The sequence below is a fragment of the Juglans regia genome, chromosome 12, assembly GCF_001411555.2.
Source record: "Juglans regia cultivar Chandler chromosome 12, Walnut 2.0, whole genome shotgun sequence".
Classification (NCBI taxonomy): Eukaryota; Viridiplantae; Streptophyta; class Magnoliopsida; order Fagales; family Juglandaceae; genus Juglans; species Juglans regia.
The window spans coordinates 24,276,828-24,297,137 of NC_049912.1; the positions used below are offsets into that span (position 1 = coordinate 24,276,828).

Genomic DNA, 20,310 nt, shown 5'->3' on the forward strand with positions numbered 1-20,310 from the left:
TTGTCTTTTTTTAGTCATAAATATCATATCTGAAAGGTCTGGTAGTGACGGGTCAGGTGATCTGGCACGTGTGTCAAGAAGAGCTGCCATAAAGAGTGACGCACGAAGACCACACACAGATGTGGGTGGTGCGTGAGAAACACCCGCTGTGATTTTTGCAAAATCACTACTTTCCTCCGATGGATTTTCGATTTATGAATCTACTTGTGTCATGCATGTCTCTCGAGAGTTGTCGAAAATTTATAAATTTATCTTTTTTGGTTTCAAAGAAAAAAAAATTTGATAGATAAAATAGATGAATGAAGGAATGAATGAAGGAGAGGGAGGAGGCTTCACTCCAACAAAAATAGATCTCAAGCTCTTGATTTTGAGAGAGAGAGAGAGTAGCAAGTTGGGCTTATGTTCCAAAGTAAAGTTTAGTGAGTCTCGAAAAGCATAGTTGAGAAATGATGTAAAAATATTAAATATAATATACGAGTCTTACAATATTTAATAGGTTTTTAGGCTAATTTTAACAATAGAATTAAAATTCATTCAATTCGTCAACAATAAGATACGTCATAAAATTTACACCAAAGAAATGAGACAGATTATAAACTCAGCTTCATCCGTTACCGCTAATTGCCACGTGTCATAATATAAGTGAAAAGAATTTTAAAACTTCTATTTATTATTTATAATGTATTTATATTTTTTTATCATTTTTTAAAAATATTTTTTAACATATTTAATTATGAAAAAAAATTAAAAAATATATAATTTTATTAATAATCACTTCTTTAACCATTAAATAAAATTAAATAAATTAAATAAAAATAAATAAATAAATCATAAAAAGATAATAATACTATCATTTTTCTTTTTACCATGTCCATATGATAAAAATATCTCTCGTTCAAAAAAATTGCAAAAAGAAAAAATAAATATTATTTGTCACATATTATATTTTAAATTATATGAAATAACTAAAATATTATTTTTTATATAAAAAAATATATATTATTTTCAATTACAAAGACAGCAGATTATTTGTCACATATTATATTTTAAATTATATGAAATAACTAAAATATTATTTTTTATATAAAAAAATATATATTATTTTCAATTACAAAGACAGCAAAAAAAATATTTCCGACAGTAAAAGCGTAATGAGAAAGAAAATCTTATCCTGAACTTGAAAAATTATTAACAAAACAAACCCCCGCGCTCAGCCAAACGCGTTCATCTCAACCTCCCCCTTACAAAACCACCGCCGACCGAAAGCAGCCCCCATCGACGGCTTATACTTTGCCACGTCGTCTTAACGTCCTAACCAGCCCCGCGTCTCTCTCTCTCGTGCTTGGCGTTGCAGAGAGGATCCGGGTCCATGTAGATCACGTCTCAGTTTCTCACCAATCTTCGGGGAAAAAGTACACGAGGATCGGGGTTTTGAGGGAAGTGGGAGCAATGGAGGAGCCGTTCTTCGATCTGGTGGAGTTTCTGAGGCGACCTTCAATCGCCGAGACATTCGTTGACATCTTGCTCTGTGCAGTTCCGATATGGCTGGCCGTTATGATCGGCCTCGTCATCGGCTGGTCTTGGCGCCCCAGGTGGACTGGCCTCGTCTTCCTCGGCCTCCGCCCTAAGTTCCGCTTCCTCTGGACGGCTCCGCCAGGCTTCGGAGCGCGCCGCCTCTGGCTCGCCTTCACGGCCCTCTCTGCCTTCTCCGTTTGCCGGACCATTTGGTCCAATTTCAAGCGCAAAAGCAAGGGATCGCCAACTTCAAAGCTTTCCCCCGCAGGAATTCTAGATGCTGTTGGGTGAGTTCTTTTCAATTCTATTTCTACTTTTTTGGCATTATTTTTATTTTGTTGTGTTTTCAAATATTGTTTGTCAAGGTTGTCTGTTATATATGGAGACTGGCTTTTTTGGTTTTGGCTTTCGTTTTTGTAATGTTTTAGTTAGATACTAGGATTGTCTGAATGCAATTGAGCTTCACGAGATAATTATCTGCTAACTGGTGCTGGGACGCATTTCAGTTTTGTAGTAGAAACTTGGGACTTATGTTAACGCCTTAATGGTAAACAGAGTAAGTATTCGAATAGGTATGGTTTTGTTAATCATACGAGACGATGATACCGTTGCCAGTTTGAGATATAAATATCCGTTTTGCATGCATATAAGTTGGCAGATTGTGGGTAAGAGTGGCACAATTGCTTTCGATGATCTTTTAAATGAGACCTAGGAATTTGGATTTCGTACTTTTGAATGTAAGCTACCAGGGTTTAATGTGTGGAGATGGCCATCTTTTGGAATTTGGAGCCAACGGGGACAGCAGGAGCTTCTGTTGTCCTATAGGAGTTAGGGGCATAGATTCTCAAAATAAAGAGTGACTTGATTTTCAGTTCAAAGATTAAAAGGTTGGTACTTGAGTTTCTTATACACTCGTAACCCAGTATGAGAGACTAGCTGCATGCCTTGGAAGCACTATATTGTATTTTTATGGTTGATCGATAATATATTGAACTGGAGGCTGGTTTTGGGGAGTACTGGTTACTTCACTGTTCTGTCAATTATATCGACGGGTTTATTGAGGGAGAGCATGTTAATCTAATCCAGTGCTTTAACTTAAAGAATAAAATCTAGAGGGTATTTTTTTTATTCTGCTTGTCACTAGGACCTGGAAATATAAATATTTTAAGCCTTCTCAAAGCAATTTTACTGGACGAGATATGAAAAATTTTGCTGAAAATGCTTGTATGGCTATTACAATAAAGGTCTTAGATTATGACTTGGACGAAACCTTATTCTTATCCTTGGTGTTTCCGATAGATTTTATAGTATTTTCATTTGATTGCAATATGTATTTTTCAGTAGTAAGTATTGACGATTGCTGTTTGTGTTGTATATTTGGTCTATGATTGGTCAATCAACGACGTATAAGCATTTAGAAAAAGTTCTGAAAAATGGTTGTTAACTAAATTGTGAAGTATAGAATGTGATGCTTGTTGTATCATGCATGGTGTGGAAGTGGAAATGCCTTTTAGATTTTATAGATACACAAGTATTGAGGTCATTTTTCCAATCTAAATTTTTTTCTTTTATCAATGTTAATCGTGCATTTGGTTTGAAATGATTTGATTTTGTGATTTTTTATGGAATGATAATTTATTCGTCAAGACAACTGTCGAGTTTGGTAGAGCTTGTTTGTGCATGGGGATAATAAGCCACTTTTGCGAAGGAATGAAAGGATCTTCAAACAATTTAAAACTTTCTATTGCCATACTATAATGCCTTACGTTTAATCTGTTAGTGCTTTTGCAAAAACTGTCACTCTCAAAATCCAGCAGTGTGTTGGAATAGTGCTGTATCTTATTCATGAATTACTTGGTTTGTGATACCTTAACTTTCCTGCAGCCCCACCACAGCAGCCGAGGGGCGAGTGCAGGACATTGTCACAGAGAATGATTTAGAACACCTATTGCATCTTCTTGAAGGGAAGGGTGGAGAGTTGGAATGGCAAAGTATGATGGATAGGTCTACTCCTAACTTTGCATACCAAGCTTGGCGCCATGAGCCCGAGGTAGATTCTTACTTTGATTATCATCACATCTATCTTCTCTGTTCTTCATCTGCTGAAATGGTGTGTATAAGTGTCATCTAACTGTTTTGCACCTGAGAAGAATATTGGCACTCATGCCATTACTAATTAATATTATTAGACTGTTCATATCATCACATCTATCTTCAGTGTACTTGGTTTCTCCTTTGATATATAATGTTTTTTACTTATCAAAAAAAATATATATGCTTATCTTTATCCATTTTGTTGCAATTTTCAGTCAATTTTTATATGTTCGGCATGCATAACTTGCATTTGCTGAAATATCTTTATATCATGGGACACCTTATTCTGAGATCTATGTAATGCAGGGTCTCTGTTTCTCATTGCGGTCATTGGGACTTTGTATTCTTGGTTAGATGGTAGACAACATAAGTTTTTTCTTCTTTCATGTTTTAACATATAAATTTGTGCTTTTAAAGAGACTTGAAAAGCTTGGTGCCCCAAGTAGTTTGCCCATTCTTAATCTGTTTCTTCTCTTTTGTATAATCATATATTCAATCATGAATCTTTCAGTTGTACTTCTCTTCACTATTTTGTGCCTTTCCTATTATTGTTGTAGTTGGACTGTATCGTGTATCAGTATCTGATGGTGATTTTGTTATCAGACAGGCCCAACTGTGTACTGCAGTAGAACTGTCTTTGAGGATGTGACTCCAGAGGTAGTTAGAGATTACTTCTGGGATGATGAGTTTCGACCTAAATGGGATCCTATGCTTGTATACTTCAAAATATTGGAAGAGTGCCCACATACTGGGACAATGATTGTTCAGTGGATAAAAAAGGTTGGTATATCAAAGGATTTGCAGACTTGTACTATGTCTTGGTTTCATAATACAACTCTTTAGAGCATTCATTGTATGTATTGATACCTCAATTTGCTATGCAATTTGCAGTTCCCTTTCTTCTGCAGTGATCGAGAATATATCATTGGTCGAAGAATATGGGAGGCAGGGAAGACTTATTATTGTGTAACAAAGGTATTGGTTGCAATATATTTTCAAACGAACGGCAATCTTTTGTCCTCTATTGCTTCTTAATCCTTTTTTGAGAAACAGACCCGTGTAACATGTTATGACCGCAGGGATTGAGTTGAGTCCTCTGGACTTGTGTAATGTATTAATAAGGTTACAATAGGGAAGAAACATGTTGTAACTCCCAAGGAAGTCCAAGTCACATCTAGGTCCATACTCTAAAAGGACTAGTCAATGGTATAATTGGACTTCTCCCTCCCAAGTAATGTGGGATCTCATTTACCACCTATACTACTCACTACGGGGTACCACACATGTAATGTGTATAATATCTTAAATTATCAGCTGATTAAAATCCCTCTTTGGGGGACCTGTGGTGGTTTTTTGACAAAGAAAGTAGATCTGTTACTTTTAACAGACAGTTTTGAACAAATTGAATCTTCTTTGCTCTTTCATGTATTTGGAGTTTCAGCTCTTGTTTAATCTAGACTTGAAATGAACTCTAAAAATAGTCTGATCAAGACACTTAATTGTCCCCGTAAAACACCACCGTGCTGTAGTAAGAAATGCTAATGTAGTGTTTATGAATGACCCTGTTGCACTTCTTGTACAAGGAACTTCTGTTTCACGGCTTTACATTTTGTCTCCCTTGGGCAACCTAGCAAAGGACTTCAACATACCTAATAATGTAGTTTTTTATTTAGTAGCCTCAGAGACCTCTTCCCATATAGTCTGTTTCTTTAATCATTTGACTGCATCTAGTATTAAACCATGGGAGGAAAGTACTGTTTTTTCAGCCAAGGATGAAGGTAGTGAATCTAGTCCTGAAATAGAGGACCCCGTTACTGCCAGCAAAAAAAAGGACTTGATTAAAGAATGAAATGGCTATGCATTTTATCAGTTTCCTTTGTCAATTCAGTCTTCTATCTTATAATGCATTTTTGGTGGTATTAGATTTTCACAAATTATCTTGAATCTCTTTTTTATTGCGCTATGTTGATTGGTTCAGTGTCTCTGTCTTTAACTATACTTGTATGTTTACTGCATATTAAAAATAGAATATGCATGGGGTGATGATATGTGATGCCTAGGTCTTGTATCATAATATGTGAGCTTACACTATTGTAGGGGGTGCCATATCCAGCTTTGCCCAAGCGTGTCAACCCTCGACGTGTCGAGCTATATTTCTCTAGTTGGGTTATCAAGGCCGGTAAGAGTGCTAGTTATTTAACTGATTTTTGCAACAATGTCATGAGCACTAGCAGATCTTAGCAATGACATCGTTGTTACCTCCTTCGCTGATTTTGGAAAATGTATGCAGTGGAATCTCGTAAGGGAGATGGACAATTGTCTGCATGTGAGGTTACCCTTATACATTACGAAGACATGGGGATTCCCAAGGATGTGGCGAAGTTGGGAGTCCGTCATGGAATGTGGGGAGCTGTCAAGAAATTGCACTCTGGCTTGAGAGCATATCAGAATGCGAGGAAGACAGAGGCTTCTCTTCCTAGAAGCGTAATCACCACAAAGATATCTTTGGGTGGAAGCATGGAGTCTTTCGAGCCAGCTTCTGGTGAAGAGAAAAAATATGAAGTTGCAGATGACAAGAGAGGAAGAGAATATGGCATTGACTGGAAATGGTTAGCTATAGGTGGAACCGTGGCACTTGTTTTTGGACTTCGCTCGGGTGCAATAGGTAAAGCCTTGTTACTGGGAGCAGGGCAGAGATTCGCACGGAGGTGAGAGTATGCCTATGAGAACACACCTTCCTCTCTATCTGTTTTGATGATTCATGAAAAAAAAAAAAACACATGGATTGTTATTTTTATTCATACGATATAAAAATTATTCTTTGAACATAAATTCTGGCTAATTGGAGACATGTTACCTCGGTTGATTGGCTTGGATTTAGCACCATCTCAAAGCTTCCATACCTTTGAAGTAGATGGTTGTGGTAATTAATTCCCAGATATTTTAATTTCATTTTGTAATCATTTTATTTTCCTTTAAAAATCAGGGGTCTGGCTTGCCTCCGGTTGTCAAGTAACAGGACATCTCCTGTTCTATTGTCACTTCACTCTCTTTTCAAATACACGGTTGAGATTATAATCCATGAGCTCCTGTAGATTTTAGCAAAAATGGATGTGCTCTTCTAAATGAAACTAACAGGAGACTTGGACAATATATGTTTGCACCATGATTCCGTGGACAAAACAAGAATGAAAAAACAAAATGAAGAACTACTTTGCTAGGGCGCACGAGTGAACTACAATCTTTCTCAACCAAATCTAAGGCAACTCTGAAAGTACAACTGTCAAGGCAATATGGAGTCTGAAAGTGCTTGGTTGATCATGGGGTAGAGGAGGTTCATGGAGTTGCTGCTTTACTGAAAATTAACTCAATGCCTTAAAATTGGAGTTGAGAAATAATATTTACAGTCATAAAATTCGTAAGCGTCATATAATCTTTTTAAAAAAAATAAATAAATATAAGATTTATATAAAATTAATTAATTTTTTAATAATAAATTTTACTCTTTTTTTAAATGACTGTACGGCATTACTCACGCTGCTAACCCATAGTTGTCGCTGCTGCTGCTTCTTCTCTTCTGCCACCGACATAATTCTTTAGGAAAAATAATCTTTCAAGTGTTGTAATGAAACAGATGAACTGTTGGGGGGGATCATGAACGGAGTGGGTTTGAGAGAAACATTTTGTACGGATAAACAGAAACATGGTCGGCTGCTTCTTTTTCTTCTTTCATTTTCTTTTATTTATAAAAAATTTATAAGCTTTTTGTTGCTTTTCAAGTCTGTCATCAACTTGTGCTCTCTCAGCAGATGCAAAGTCAAATGAGTTGTCAGATGGATTCTATCGTTTTTGTCGGAGCAATAAAGTTGAATGTTCCATCTCAATCACTGGTTGGAAAATAATAGACTGGACGCCTCTACAGCCCCCGCTGGCTGTCCCGCTCCCGGTCCCGCTCAATGTAAAATATAGTGTTTTTTTATTTTATTTTTTTATATATATATATTTTTTAACATTATAAAATATTTTTAAAAAAAATAAAAAAATTATAATATCATTAAAAAACACTTACTTAATCATTAAGTAAAAAAAATATATATTAAAAAAATTAAAAAAAATGTAACGAAACTGAGAGCGAGATCAAGAGTGGTGAGAGTAGCATTATTCTTTATCAAACCCATATGTCGGACGATTATCCCAAGAGCTACATTCCATGATGGCCGCCGAATGTGGGCCTACCAACTTTAGCCCAATCAGCCACTAAGACAAGTAGGCTTATCAAGGGCCCCCCCAGACGTAGCCTGATCTCGGACAACACCCAGTACCGACTATCCTCACTTACTCGTGTCTATCTTCCAAATAATAAATTAAATTTATAAATTAACATAATTTTACATTAAATTTATTTTATAATAAAAAATAAAATTTACAATCTTACAAATAGCATTAAATTACATTAATTTATAAGTTTATATTTTATAATAAAATTTTGTATAATTCATTCAAAGTGAAAGTATTATTATATCTCATGTTTGATCAAAATAAAGAAAATTTTTCATTTCATATTTCTTTAGTTGATAAGTGATATTTGGTCTAGTATCTTTATTCTTCAGGAGGTAGGTGAATGAAAAATAGAGATATTATTTATATATTGCACTCAATCAATTGATAGCTTATATGTCAAGAGTTTGATCGCCTGATGTTGTTATAGTCCAGTTCTTTAAATGAAAATTTTGGATTCGAAATTTCCCGCTCTCACTTATATAAAAAAAAAAAAAATTATTGATAGCTAATACGTGTGGTCAAGTTTTAAATGTTTAATATTAGTGTTTCATTTTCTATAATTGTATATATAGTACAGTATATTAGTAATTGTGATGGTTGTGACGGAGTTTACAAAACAACAAAACAAAAAGTTAAGGGTGATGCTACAGCCCACGCTGGGGGCTCCCATTGGGGTGTAGTGTTATTTTATATATGTTTTGTTTAAATAATTTTTTTATATAGATCTTTTATTATTTTAAAATATTTTAAAAAAATAAAATAAATTTAAAACATCATTCAGAAAATATTTTCTTAATTAGAAAGTAAAAAAATATAAATTAAAAAATACTTTCTTAATCATGAAGTAAAATAAAAAATTATAAAAAATATTTTTATAAAAGTAAAATAAATTTAGAACATCATTAAAAATACTTTCTTAATTAGAAAGTTTCTTAAAAAAAAAAATCATTAAAATATAATTTTTTAATCACGAAGTAAAATAAAAAAATATTTTTTTATGATTTTTTATTTTACTTCATGATTAAGAAATATGATTTTTTTATTTTACTTCGTGATTAAAAAATTATTTTTTAATAATATTTTAAATTTTTTTATTTTTTAAAAATAGTTAAAATTATTAAAAAAATTTATATAAAAAATAATTAAAAAAAATACATAAAAAATACACTAATCTCCAGTGAGAGCTAAGCGGGAGATATAGCATTTCCTAAAAGTTAATTCCAAAAAATCGTACGTAGTTTATTTTGGTAACAATTTATTGCCCACTCATTAACTCCCTACCATCTACTTTTTGGACGTAAGTGGCTGCATCAATTATTTATCTTATAAAAAAATAACAACACGATAATAATTAAAGATATGATAAGTATTAAGGATATAAATAATAAAATCTATCATATCTTATCAATTTAAGTTTTTTAGATAAATTGTAATTTTACAATAATTAAAGATATATATATTATCAGGTCAATTGTCATATCTAATCAAGAAATTAAGATTCTATTTAGATACAGAAACGTTTTATTTCATCTTATTATTATAATTTTTTTAAATTTTTATATAAAATATAATAAATAATTTAATTTTTTTAAATCTTAAAATAATAATAATATTAAAAAATAATATTCTAATAATATTTTATTTACTGTTCCTAACAAATATTGGCATGCTCTGTGCCATCCATGCCTTTCTAGTTATACAGCATTATCAAGTGGATCATTATCCTCATCATCGACAACTTGCACATACATTAGAGTTTGTTTATTTTTACAGATGAAATGAGTTGAAATTAAAATTAAAATTAAAAAATTAAATAAAGTATTGATATAATATATTTTTTAATATTATTTATATTTTAAAATTTTAAAAAATTAAAATTTTTATTTTATTTATATTAAAAATTAAAAAAATTATAATAATTAAATAAAATGAGATATTTTTTAAAAATAAACAAGACCTAAAAGTTTCTTGTCAAAACCTCTCCAGTGGGGGGGGGAAAGAAAGCTTGTTGTAGATGATTCATGATTGCACACAGGGCAGCATTTAAACAAACAGTAAATGCAGGGGGTTCTTGGCATCTTATGGAACATATATCAGCTTGAGGGCTAGCTTGAGAGAGAGAGAGAATATGGGGCAGGGGCATGAGTACTGTAGCAGAATAGATGTAATGAAATGTACAGATACAGCAAGACAGCTATAGTAATGTTGTTTGGTCCAAAAATAAATGCTTGAGACTGATTTCTTTGGAAACTGGGGACCTTGTGCTTCTCCAACCTCATCTATTCTTTTGGAAATAGGTATCAGAATCTCTTTCAAATTGCCAAATTGCTCATCCATCTTATTTTGTCTCTTTATTTGGTTGTCTTCACATTCTCAAAAAGCTTTGAATGGACGGACACCCATCAAAGGCTCAAAGCATATTATAACTTTTATGAAATACTTCTTCTTGCTTCTTGAGGTTTCTTTTTTGTGGTTATCTGTGTGGCTTCATTTTTTTTTTTTTTTTCTTCTTAATTTCTTCACCTTTTCCCCTTAGGATTTATCTGCACGTTTTTTCTTCCGATTTTATTTAAAAATATTTAAATATATTAAAAAATAAAAAAAAATAAAAACCATTGAACAATAAGTCTAACAGTAAAAATGAGACGACAGAATAACCTTACTTTAAATATAAAATATAAAAATAAATAATTACCGATACATAAAATTTCTCATTAAAATTATATGGTCAATCCAAATAAAGATTTCTTGATGTGACAAAGTGCACAAGGATAAACTTCCTTTTTTTTTTTTTTTTTTTTAAAGTTTTGACGAAAGCTAAACTTTCTTTCTTCACTCGGTATAATTTTCTTCTATGAATCATTTAATTTGTACTTTAGAGTTAAAAAGACAGAAAAAAAAATTATTGCTTGCTTTTGACTCCAAAGTCAATAACACAATTTTCTCAGATACAACTGATATACAGTACTCACTTTTGTAATACGCCACTTCTATTATCTGTAAAATATATAAGGGATTACATGTGAAATAGCTCTGGCATGATTTTATTGGTAGGGAATCCGCCACGTGTCAGATCTTTAACCTCATACCTCAGAATCTCAGGAAAATTAAGCTAGACAACTTCATGTAACTGTTGTGGCAGGACGCATGGCAGGCTAGCTCTTTGTAACTGGCCTGACTCTCTCTCAGAAACCCCTCCTCCCTCTCTCTCTCAAGATCCACGCATTCCCTCTCTTTCTTTCTCCTTCATTTCACTTATATATATATATATATATATATATAAAATAAATATCTTGTACTTCCCTGGTTGGAGTACTGTGTATAATAAAAGAAGTGGCCGCAGAAGGAAGGCAATTCTGGTGGATTTGAGGGACTGAGGTAAGTGGGTCTCCACAAATCATTCTCGATGGCTATTCTTTAATTTTGTAACTCTCTTTGTAACTCCATAGTCTATTGCCTTGACCCTCCGTAGCTTCTGATACATGCATTTCTTCGAATAACAATGGTGTTTAGTTTTTATTCTTTCCTGATTTCTAGGCTATAGCTTACTGTCGAACAATAAGTAGAGAATCTGACATGTTTAGTTAAGTTTATTGCGACGTAATATATCTTGTCGTGGAGGAAAGATGGTTTGAGAAAATTCTCTTTGAATATTTTGTTTCCAGAGGGGGCCATTCTAGAATGGAATCGTCCTAATTGGGTTTTCTTCCTTGGAGTCACGATGTGATCTCTGTATACTGCATTACAATCACGTATGTTACTTCATTCTCGCTTTCACAATTCTTTTTGTTTGTTTAAATAATATTGTTCTAGTTTAAGGATATTTTCATGGGTATATATACATACGTACGTGTGTGTGTATGCATATTTGTACGCGTTTGAGGTCCTGGTGAATTTTATTATTGAAGTTTTGACAATGAAAATACGGGCTAGGTGTTCATTTCATATTTATCGTGCCTTCAAAGCAGCATGATTCATTGGTTGATTGTAAAATGGACTGTAATATAGTTGTAAGAGTTGTAGGTAATTCATTCCGCAAACTATTGTCCAAAGTTATCTTAATGTAGCCTATCAGCAAAAGCAAACCGTCCATATTTATCATGCCTCTTCTAGCTGTTGTGGGCGTGCTCTTAATGTTTTAGAAAATTTTGTACTTATCAGCTAGTCCACGGAAGTAGTTTTGCTTGAAATGGAGCTTACTACCATTTTAGTTGTACAAACTCTACATGTGGTCACTGGTCAGTATGGATTCACGAGAGGACTCTAGGACTTCTAAATGCCAATTTCTACTGCCATATGATCTGAAGATAACATCTTGTCAAATGTTAGGTCACAGTCAGGTTACATTTGATTTTGAGGCTATTGATAAATTTGCTTGACATAAACATTTACTCGCAGCTGACGATGAATTCGATGAGTGGGTTTTGTAGGTCCTGTTTAATTTCCATCTCCTATCTTAAGAGATGGATAAGGAAGGTACTCTAGGAGGCATATTCTTTCCATTAATGGGATTAAAATTTTCACCTCTGTCAGAAGAGTCTTCATAATGATATTTACCTGTTGTCTTATAGGGGTTCAAATTGTAATCATAGGGTATTCATCTCCACTACTTATCGGACCCAGTCAGTTTTCAAGTGGAAGCAATTCACTAGTGTATTCTAATCTACAAATTCCAACAATATTCCTTGTATTGTGAAACTTGCCTCTTTCGCTAGAGAGAGAACTGGTTGTCATGATTATTACATTGTTCATGTGTAGTACCATGTAGAAGACTGATCTGGTCTCTGTTGGCATTTCAAGATCGCCTAGGAGTTGATCCAACCAAAGATGAATGTGGAAAATGAGAACCTAGAACCAGTGACTGATTTAGGACTTTCTGTGGGTTATTCTGACCGGTGCATTCAGAGACAACCGAAAGATGAAGGGGAAAGTGCAGGTGCAAATGCAGGTTCAAGGATAGACATGACATTTTTGGGCTCCAACCCCCTGTCTGAATTAGTCTGGTCTCCACATAAAGGTTTGAGTCTCAAATGTGCTGTTTGTGGCTTCACCGATAAAAAGGGCCCTCTTATGTGGGGTGCAGGATCAAGTAATGTGGCCTTCTCGCTGCCTCAAAGCATATCTGGCAAGAGGTCTGCTACTGGCAAACCTATAGATGAGGAAGTCATTACACCACAAGCAGCATTATATGCAAACGATAATGTCGCTGGTACAAATAATTCAACCAGATCCTCTACACGTCATGCTGGCATAATCCCAGGATGTGGCTCGAACAATAAAGATGAGACTGGTAAGGAAAATAACTTTTCATGTTAACTTGTTAGGAAGGGAAGGTCTGGGATAGGCCTTGGCGAAAAAGAGTATTAAGTTGTATAAGGATGATTGCGAACCTCTCTCTCTCGTGTGTGTGATGTTTTCCCTTCAAAACCTGTTTAACAAAGCCTGGGAACTCTTGTTTGGCAGGACCTGTTAGTGATATGGAAGAAATGAGCTCTGCAGTGGAATTATCTGTTCTACATATTGCTCAAGAGGATCACAGGAGAAAGAGTGAAGGTGAAGATATTTGTGCCACTACCAATCTTTGAATTCCTGACGGGTGCATGCTGGTATCTTTTCACTTTGTTATCCAGGAGATAGTTCTAGGCCGATCCCACAGATGAAACTGATCAATGGTTTATAACTGATTGATTGTATTGGTCTGGAAAGGGATCAAGACAGGGTTCTACTTTCTAAAAGAACCATTAAAAAGAGCACTTTGGTTATGCTCTAGACACACAAGCACTGCAAAGTGTCTTGCTGTTCATATTAAGCCGAAATTTTCTTTTATGTTCAACTTTTTTGAAAAATAATGGAGCTTTCGTATTTTTTTTGTCAAATCTGACATGCTATGAACTTCTGATTTAATTTACCAACAGGCCAGGTAAATGGAAGGAATGCTGATACTTTATCTATTGAAATAGATGAAACTAAACCTGATGTGGTGGTGAATGAACCATTCTCTGCAGATCTTATTGGTGGAGGCAGAGATCTTGGAAGTGAACAAATACTTGGAATGAATATTGCTTTGGTCTCTGATGTTCATCCTGTGGATGAATGCAAAGGTTCTGAAACTTCAGTCAAGAATCTTAAGTCCCCAGGCAGAAGGCCTTTGGAAAAGCTTGAGCAAACTGCAGAGAATGAATTACGGACTCCAATTGGTGAAAATGCTCGTGGTGCAGTGACTAAGATGGTAGAATCAGAATTTGCTCACAAACTGCAAAACAGCTTTGAGCACAACAAAGAGGTACTGGTACTTCAGAGAAACATAACTTTTCAAAGTGAACTATCCCCAGCTAACAGAAATTTCCATAGAAATCAAAGGAAAGGAAAGGAAAAGGCTCTATCTGATGGAGATATTAAGGAAAGATCATCGAAAGAGGGAAATGACAGCCACGAGAGTGTTGAAAGCTGCAACAGTGCTGGGTTGTTTTTAACACGCAAGAAGAGGCCAAGCTTTGAAGAATGCTTGATTTCTGGAAGTAAAAGAGTGAAGAAGCAAATTGAAAAGACACCCTGTTCAACATCCTATATAAGACAAGATAGCTCATTTATGAACTGGATAACAAGCATGATGAAGGGCTTCTCAAAACCGATTCTAGATGAGACACCTTCTCCTGCTCTTGTAATTGCACCTCCTGATCAAGGACATCAGGACCCTAATGATCAGAATCTTCTCGCATGCAACAAGAATCAAGATCTAGGATTAAAAAATATTGGCTTCCGATCAATTTTTCAGTCCTTATATGGGCCAAAGGTGAAAGGAGAAACAACATCATTGAATGCCAAAAATGAAATTGGAGAATCTAAGGAACATGAGCTGGCTAACAAGATGTGTAACATTAATGCTACGCCAACAGCCATTCGTGGGGATGATGATAACAAAGTCAAACCATTTCTGCGGCCAAATGAGAAGTTTGACTTACCAATGTCTGGAAATGGAGCAGCTTCAGCAACCCTGCCTAGGGTTTTTCCTTCAAAATTCTCTACCTTTCAGAAAATTGGAAAGACTAACTCCAGGGAGGATAAAAATTCATGCAGAGTGGAATTTGGTAGGGAAAAAAATGAAACAAGCTCCACTTCCACTCCGTGTAAAGATAAGATTAGGAGTGCAGAGAACATTGCTTCTGACCCACCATCCGAAGGGAAGTCATCTAATGATTTTAGCTACAGAAATGATCCTTTGGGAAGCTTGTGGATAACTCGGTTTTGTTCAAAAACTTATCGGCCCTTATTAAACCCAGATGATTGTAGCCAGAGTATTAGTGTGGGTGTTGAGTGCTCCAATGATTGCATGAGGCTTCTTCCTTGTCCTTGGAATCATGATGACAACAACCACAAAAGTTTGGCATTGAAGGAGCACTCAGCTGAGGATCCAATGCCTGCTTTGGGTAATGAATCACAGAAACGTCCTGCTGATACTGAGGCTGTCATTGGTTCTAAAAGGATGAAATGCCATAATCATCAGGAGTCTGCATACAAACTGAACCCTATATTGCCTTCCCCAAAATTTAGAAGTACAATGGAAATGTCTTCAATCTTTGCAAGAAGATTGGATGCCCTCAAGCATGTCATGCCATCAGATGTAACAGATAATGCAAATGATGCGACAATAACCTGCGTCTTTTGCGGCATAGAAGGCCACCATTTACAAGAGTGTTCTGAGATAACAGAAAATGAGATTGAAGATCTTCTAAGGAATTCCAATTCATATAAGGCAGCAAAAGAATTTCCTTGTCTGTGCATTAGATGTTTCCAGCTCAATCATTGGGCTGTTGCATGTCCTAGTGCTTCCTCAAGCGGGAAACATCAAACAACAGGTGTTGCTTCTATGGCTGGTCCTAGCAAAATGCTGCATAAGGAAGGCAATAGAGAAAATTTGAAGCTGCTGACTGGTTGGGGGAGACAATTTCTAGCTGCTTGTGATGAGAATGATCTTGGAATACCAAAGCATAGTAGATGGAAGCCAAAGGAAGTGATAGCCCCTGTAAAAACCATATCTAATGCAAACCTAATGAAGAAACACATTGCTCCAAGTTTTGGGGTAAACTATTCAAAAGAGCAGAAGATCATGCTAGTCAAAAGGAAACTTTCAGATGTACCCAAAGGAATCTTCAACACCATAAAAGGCCTTCGTTTGTCACGCTCAGATATCCTAAAGTAAGTAGAGCATACTAACTAAAATATGTAATATCCCAGATCTAGTATGAGAGGGTGGTGAATGAGATTCTAGATTGTTTGGGAGGGAGAAGTTATTAGGGTTTATAATATTCCAGGTGCTTCAATTGTATTATCGACTATTCCTTTTCAAGTGTAACTCCATACATGGTTTGGGCTTTCCATGAGTCGTTATAATGTCGCCAATAAACTCTTGTTTTAATTACCGGCTTGACTGGAACTTCTCTAATATATGGAAAGTATACCTGTTCAATCACACTTGATATTACCTTTTGAAATTTCACTTGGGCATTTTGAGGAAGTAGCAAATTTGATTCTTTTCTGGGGTTTCCTTTCTGATATAGACTCTCCATACTGCAGTCCAACTATAATCGTATGTTTTAATCATAGGAGACTTGCAAAGAAGTAAATTCAACCCAAAATGATATTTCAACCCAGCAAAGAAGCAAAACCTCATTTGTAGTTGGAGGAGCAAGTCCTACTCTATTATTTCAATGAAGTGAATTGGCTTCCAAAAATTCCTTGGTTTTTTTTCCTATCAAATTGTTAACTGATTTTTTCTTCAAATTTGGGTGGGTTTATCTTGGTAGAACTTGATCTTCAAGCAGACTTTTAGTCTAGTAAACCATCCTTCTAGGGGATGACTTTGAACTTAATTCTTCCTACGGTGATCATCTCTCCAATTGATTCTCTTCGTGTGCTAAGAGAATATTTTCTGTTGCATGGGCACCAGATGGATGAATTCCTATATGTCATTGTCACATCTTGACGGTTTTTTCTTGCGGGTGCGGCTTGGGAAGTGGGAAAGACTGCAGGGAACTGGATATCATGTGGCCTGCATTACTGGTATAACTTGAATTAATTTGTGTTTGTTAGCTTGTTCTGATAACAAATGAATTGATTGGCAGTAGATTTTTATATGGATATCAATTATTGGATCATCTTTATGTGCTTCTTTAAACCTTAACCGTAGCATGACTCTTTTCTCCAATGATTTTATTCTTATTTTTCTTTTGGGTGCACAGGGAAGCAAAGAGAGAATTCACCACAGAATGCCAAAAATCCTGTGTGTGTAAACGTAGGTGGAAACAAATTCTTAGTAGGGAGTCAATACATCTCCAATCATGATTTCCTTGAGGTAATAGTATGAGTTGAATTTGTAACCTATTGTTTCTTTGTCGTGCAGTGTTTTTATTCAAGCTTGCAGTCTCAATTGTGATTTACTTATTTCTGTATATTTTTATGTCTCTTTGTGGTTTTTTCCCTTTTTAGTGATTCCCTGTACGTGTTTACAATGTGTGCTGGTATTGCTAAGTCAAATAGTAGTTCTGTTTTTCATGAAATTGGTGTAAAGCAGACACCTTGTTTCTAATTCAGGGAGTACCAAACATGACACAGTGCTAATCTGTTCCTCTTTGAATAAGATCTCAATGCCAACGACAGTTTCATTAGATATCTTACAACTAGAATCCCTCTTTTCCCTGATCCAATTCCTCCACCACTGCAAAGTGCGAACCCTAGTTAGATTCAGGCATGATACAGCATAAACCCTAGTTGGAATTTGTTGTTGGGGCTAAGCAAAATAAATGGAAGAAATGACATTCCTTTCTATCAAAACCGAACCTTACTTCAAAATTATGCTATATATTTAGTCAACAGATTTACTTTTTTGTTTAATTATATTTACTTATTTTTTTGGTGAAATTATACTTGTTCAAATTGTATAATCGTCAATTACTGACATCAGTAAATGACCCAGTGAGTTTGATTTAATTCAATTCCTCATCTTTCAGGGTTGGCATATTCTAACAGTATAAGGTCAGGAATGCCCCATGTTGATGGGTTCGAGAACTGGATAATTATGCGATTTAAAAAAAAAAGAGTAAAATATCATATAAACCTAACAATGTGTAGACAGTGGAGTTTCCTATATCATCAAATATCAAGCCAATTGTTGTTATGTTCCACCTTTATAGTCAATCTTAATTTTTAGATCCTTTATCACAATGATAGTTTCAATTGTCATAAACAAGTCAAAGGGATGTTGATTGTCAAGGTGCCATCCTACAATTGGAATTAACAGTATTCTGAATCTTGCTTGGTACCCATACTATGTGCAATGGTGGAATCCCATCACATTTTGCAGGATGAGCTTATGACATGGTGGAATGCAACCTCTACGGACGGTGGCAAGATCCCATCTGAAGAAGATTTAACTGCAAAAATCAAGAAGAAAAGAATCTTAGGCTTATAGCAATCTGGTGATTTCAGGAATTATCTATGCAAGTCTCGGCCAAGTACAATTGTAGGCACAGATGAAGCCAGAGTGTGCAAGCTACAAAACGGGCGAGCCTCATTGCATTCTGTATGTAAGTTTCTGAAATCCTTCATGTTTGGTTATGTAAAGCATGTATGTCAAGCTGAAGTTATGGATTGTCCTCGAGTTGATGAAGAAGAAAATATTTTTGTTTATTTGTTTAGCCCAAGATAATCATACTCCCGTTTTTATGGATTCAAATGATTTTGCTGGCCTGGACAGCAAACAAGTTGTCAGAAATGCTTTCTGAGATGATGGCACTTCCTTCACACACAAAGTGGTCTAGCGGTATTTCTGGGGCCACTTTTCCTGGAAAAATTTGAGATTAGTGGCAGTTATATTGTGAAATGCCAATTGCCCAATGGCCCAATACAATATACATAGCAGTTATACTTGAGTCCAAACTTTTAAGCATTGATCTATTGATTTTGAGAGGGGGTGAGGGAGATGCACATATACTTCCATGGACACTAGCTTGGGTATAGTTTCACTCGGAACGAGACTCGTTGGATGCGAGACACGTATTCCATATCAAGAGTGGTAGAAATGAGGAAGATTCAAGGTTTTGGTTCAACTTCATGGCATATTGTTTCAGGTATGCATGGATTAACATTATTTTTTTTCAACTTAGAACTTCATAAGCAAAGTTCTGGTGAAAGATGATAAAAGGTAATGATGAAAGATCCATAATTAGTCGGATTTTTCCTATATGGAAAAGCAAAAGAGCGTCTAATTAGTCGGGCCCAATGCACCGAGAAGAATATGCGTTTAGAAAATTCTCAAGGACAATGTTAGGGTGCATCTCAAATATGCACACCGGTGTAAATGGTTTTTTTCTTTTTCTTCTAAGCATTTTTTAAAGAAGACAAGATGAAACACCTACCACTAATCTCGACGGTGGTAAGAGGGCTGATATTCTCGACGGTGATTTTAGAAAATGCCTTTACCATTTATCGATGATAAAGAAGACAAGATGAAACACCTACCACAGCTTTGTCACCTTTTCCTTTCCTTTAAATTATTCAGTGTGGCCACCCATCCCATCCCTGCCTCTCTCACGTCTTTTTGGCAAAAAAACATCATTACCGGCTTGAAGATATTATATAAAGTTATGCTACATAAATCTAGTTTTGCATATTTTTATACATTTTAACGATGTAATTAGTTAAAATAATTATTTTTATTAAAAAAAATAATATAGTCAATCGTATTAGTAAAGTATATAAAAAATACGTAAAAAATGATTGCACGTAGAACTTTTATATTATATATATATATGAGTCTTATTATGTATAATCACGCATCAAATTGTATACTAATATTGATATAATTTTTTTTATTGCAAAAAAATAAAAGTTTGAGAGAATAAAGAAATTCTTTATCTCATGAAAATTATTTTCATTATTTTATTAAACAAATATTTTATATATCAGTATTAATATATAATTTGATATGCGAACTCACTTGTAAGAAGATTTTATATATATAGTAGATATAATTCCCATCTCGTGGGCATCTTTTCTGAAGCTTTGTCGTTGAGTGTCATTAAGATATTCAACCACCGAAACCCATTAACTGAACAAGAACCATGGTGGTTGGACTTAGGAGAGGGAAACAAAAATAAAAACTTCAAATTTAAAAATTTGATGCAAAAGAGATTAAAAATAAAATAAAATAATAAAAGAGGTAGACACGTGCAGCATAGTCTTTTTATTTACCTATTAACGGTAGGTAAGCCAACCTTATCCCGTAACTATGCATGAACGAATATTGAAAGGTGATCTTTTCAATGAACAAGTCGTGCTATATAATTATTTACTTGATTCACCAATTTAGACAAAAGTTAATATATTGAAACGTACTATATAATTATTTTTGCCTTTAAAAAA

At 34.8% G+C, this 20,310-nt stretch overlaps 2 protein-coding genes across 7 annotated transcripts; both read left to right on the forward strand.

Moving 5' to 3' along the window:
• The first annotated feature begins 1,185 nt into the window (after positions 1-1,185).
• On the forward strand, positions 1,186-6,572 carry LOC108983532 (stAR-related lipid transfer protein 7, mitochondrial-like). Its single transcript, XM_018955199.2, has 6 exons — positions 1,186-1,802; positions 3,400-3,565; positions 4,213-4,389; positions 4,501-4,584; positions 5,707-5,788; positions 5,900-6,572. Exons 1-6 carry the CDS (start codon positions 1,450-1,452, stop codon positions 6,319-6,321), a joined length of 1,284 nt encoding a protein of 427 aa, XP_018810744.1. The 5' UTR covers positions 1,186-1,449; the 3' UTR covers positions 6,322-6,572.
• A 4,567-nt stretch (positions 6,573-11,139) lies between these two features.
• On the forward strand, positions 11,140-18,661 carry LOC108983521. Of its 6 annotated transcripts, none has more exons than XM_018955174.2 (8): positions 11,140-11,268; positions 11,556-11,642; positions 12,649-13,180; positions 13,354-13,443; positions 13,806-16,086; positions 16,838-16,950; positions 17,130-17,242; positions 17,898-18,661. In XM_018955174.2, exons 3-8 carry the CDS (start codon positions 12,718-12,720, stop codon positions 17,919-17,921), a joined length of 3,084 nt encoding a protein of 1,027 aa, XP_018810719.2. In that variant the 5' UTR covers positions 11,140-11,268; positions 11,556-11,642; positions 12,649-12,717; the 3' UTR covers positions 17,922-18,661. The 6 variants fall into 6 exon arrangements, with proteins under 6 accessions (XP_018810719.2, XP_018810715.2, XP_018810716.2 ...); XM_018955170.2 differs by having other exon boundaries at positions 11,141-11,268; positions 18,251-18,661; XM_018955171.2 differs by having other exon boundaries at positions 11,141-11,268; positions 12,691-13,180; positions 18,251-18,661.
• Positions 18,662-20,310: the final 1,649 nt, after the last annotated feature.

Excerpts from the sequence above, each read along its gene's own strand:
- LOC108983521 (XM_018955170.2), top strand. The coding sequence starts at position 12,718 with ATGAATGTGGAAAATGAGAACCTAGAACCAGTGACTGATTTAGGACTT. Across the intron at positions 13,181-13,353 it reads GAACAATAAAGATGAGACTG|GACCTGTTAGTGATATGGAA; the intron begins GTAAGGAAAATA and ends CTTGTTTGGCAG. Across the intron at positions 13,444-13,805 it reads TCACAGGAGAAAGAGTGAAG|GCCAGGTAAATGGAAGGAAT; the intron begins GTGAAGATATTT and ends ATTTACCAACAG.
- LOC108983532 (XM_018955199.2), top strand. The coding sequence starts at position 1,450 with ATGGAGGAGCCGTTCTTCGATCTGGTGGAGTTTCTGAGGCGACCTTCA. Across the intron at positions 1,803-3,399 it reads GGAATTCTAGATGCTGTTGG|CCCCACCACAGCAGCCGAGG; the intron begins GTGAGTTCTTTT and ends ACTTTCCTGCAG. Across the intron at positions 5,789-5,899 it reads TAGTTGGGTTATCAAGGCCG|TGGAATCTCGTAAGGGAGAT; the intron begins GTAAGAGTGCTA and ends AAATGTATGCAG.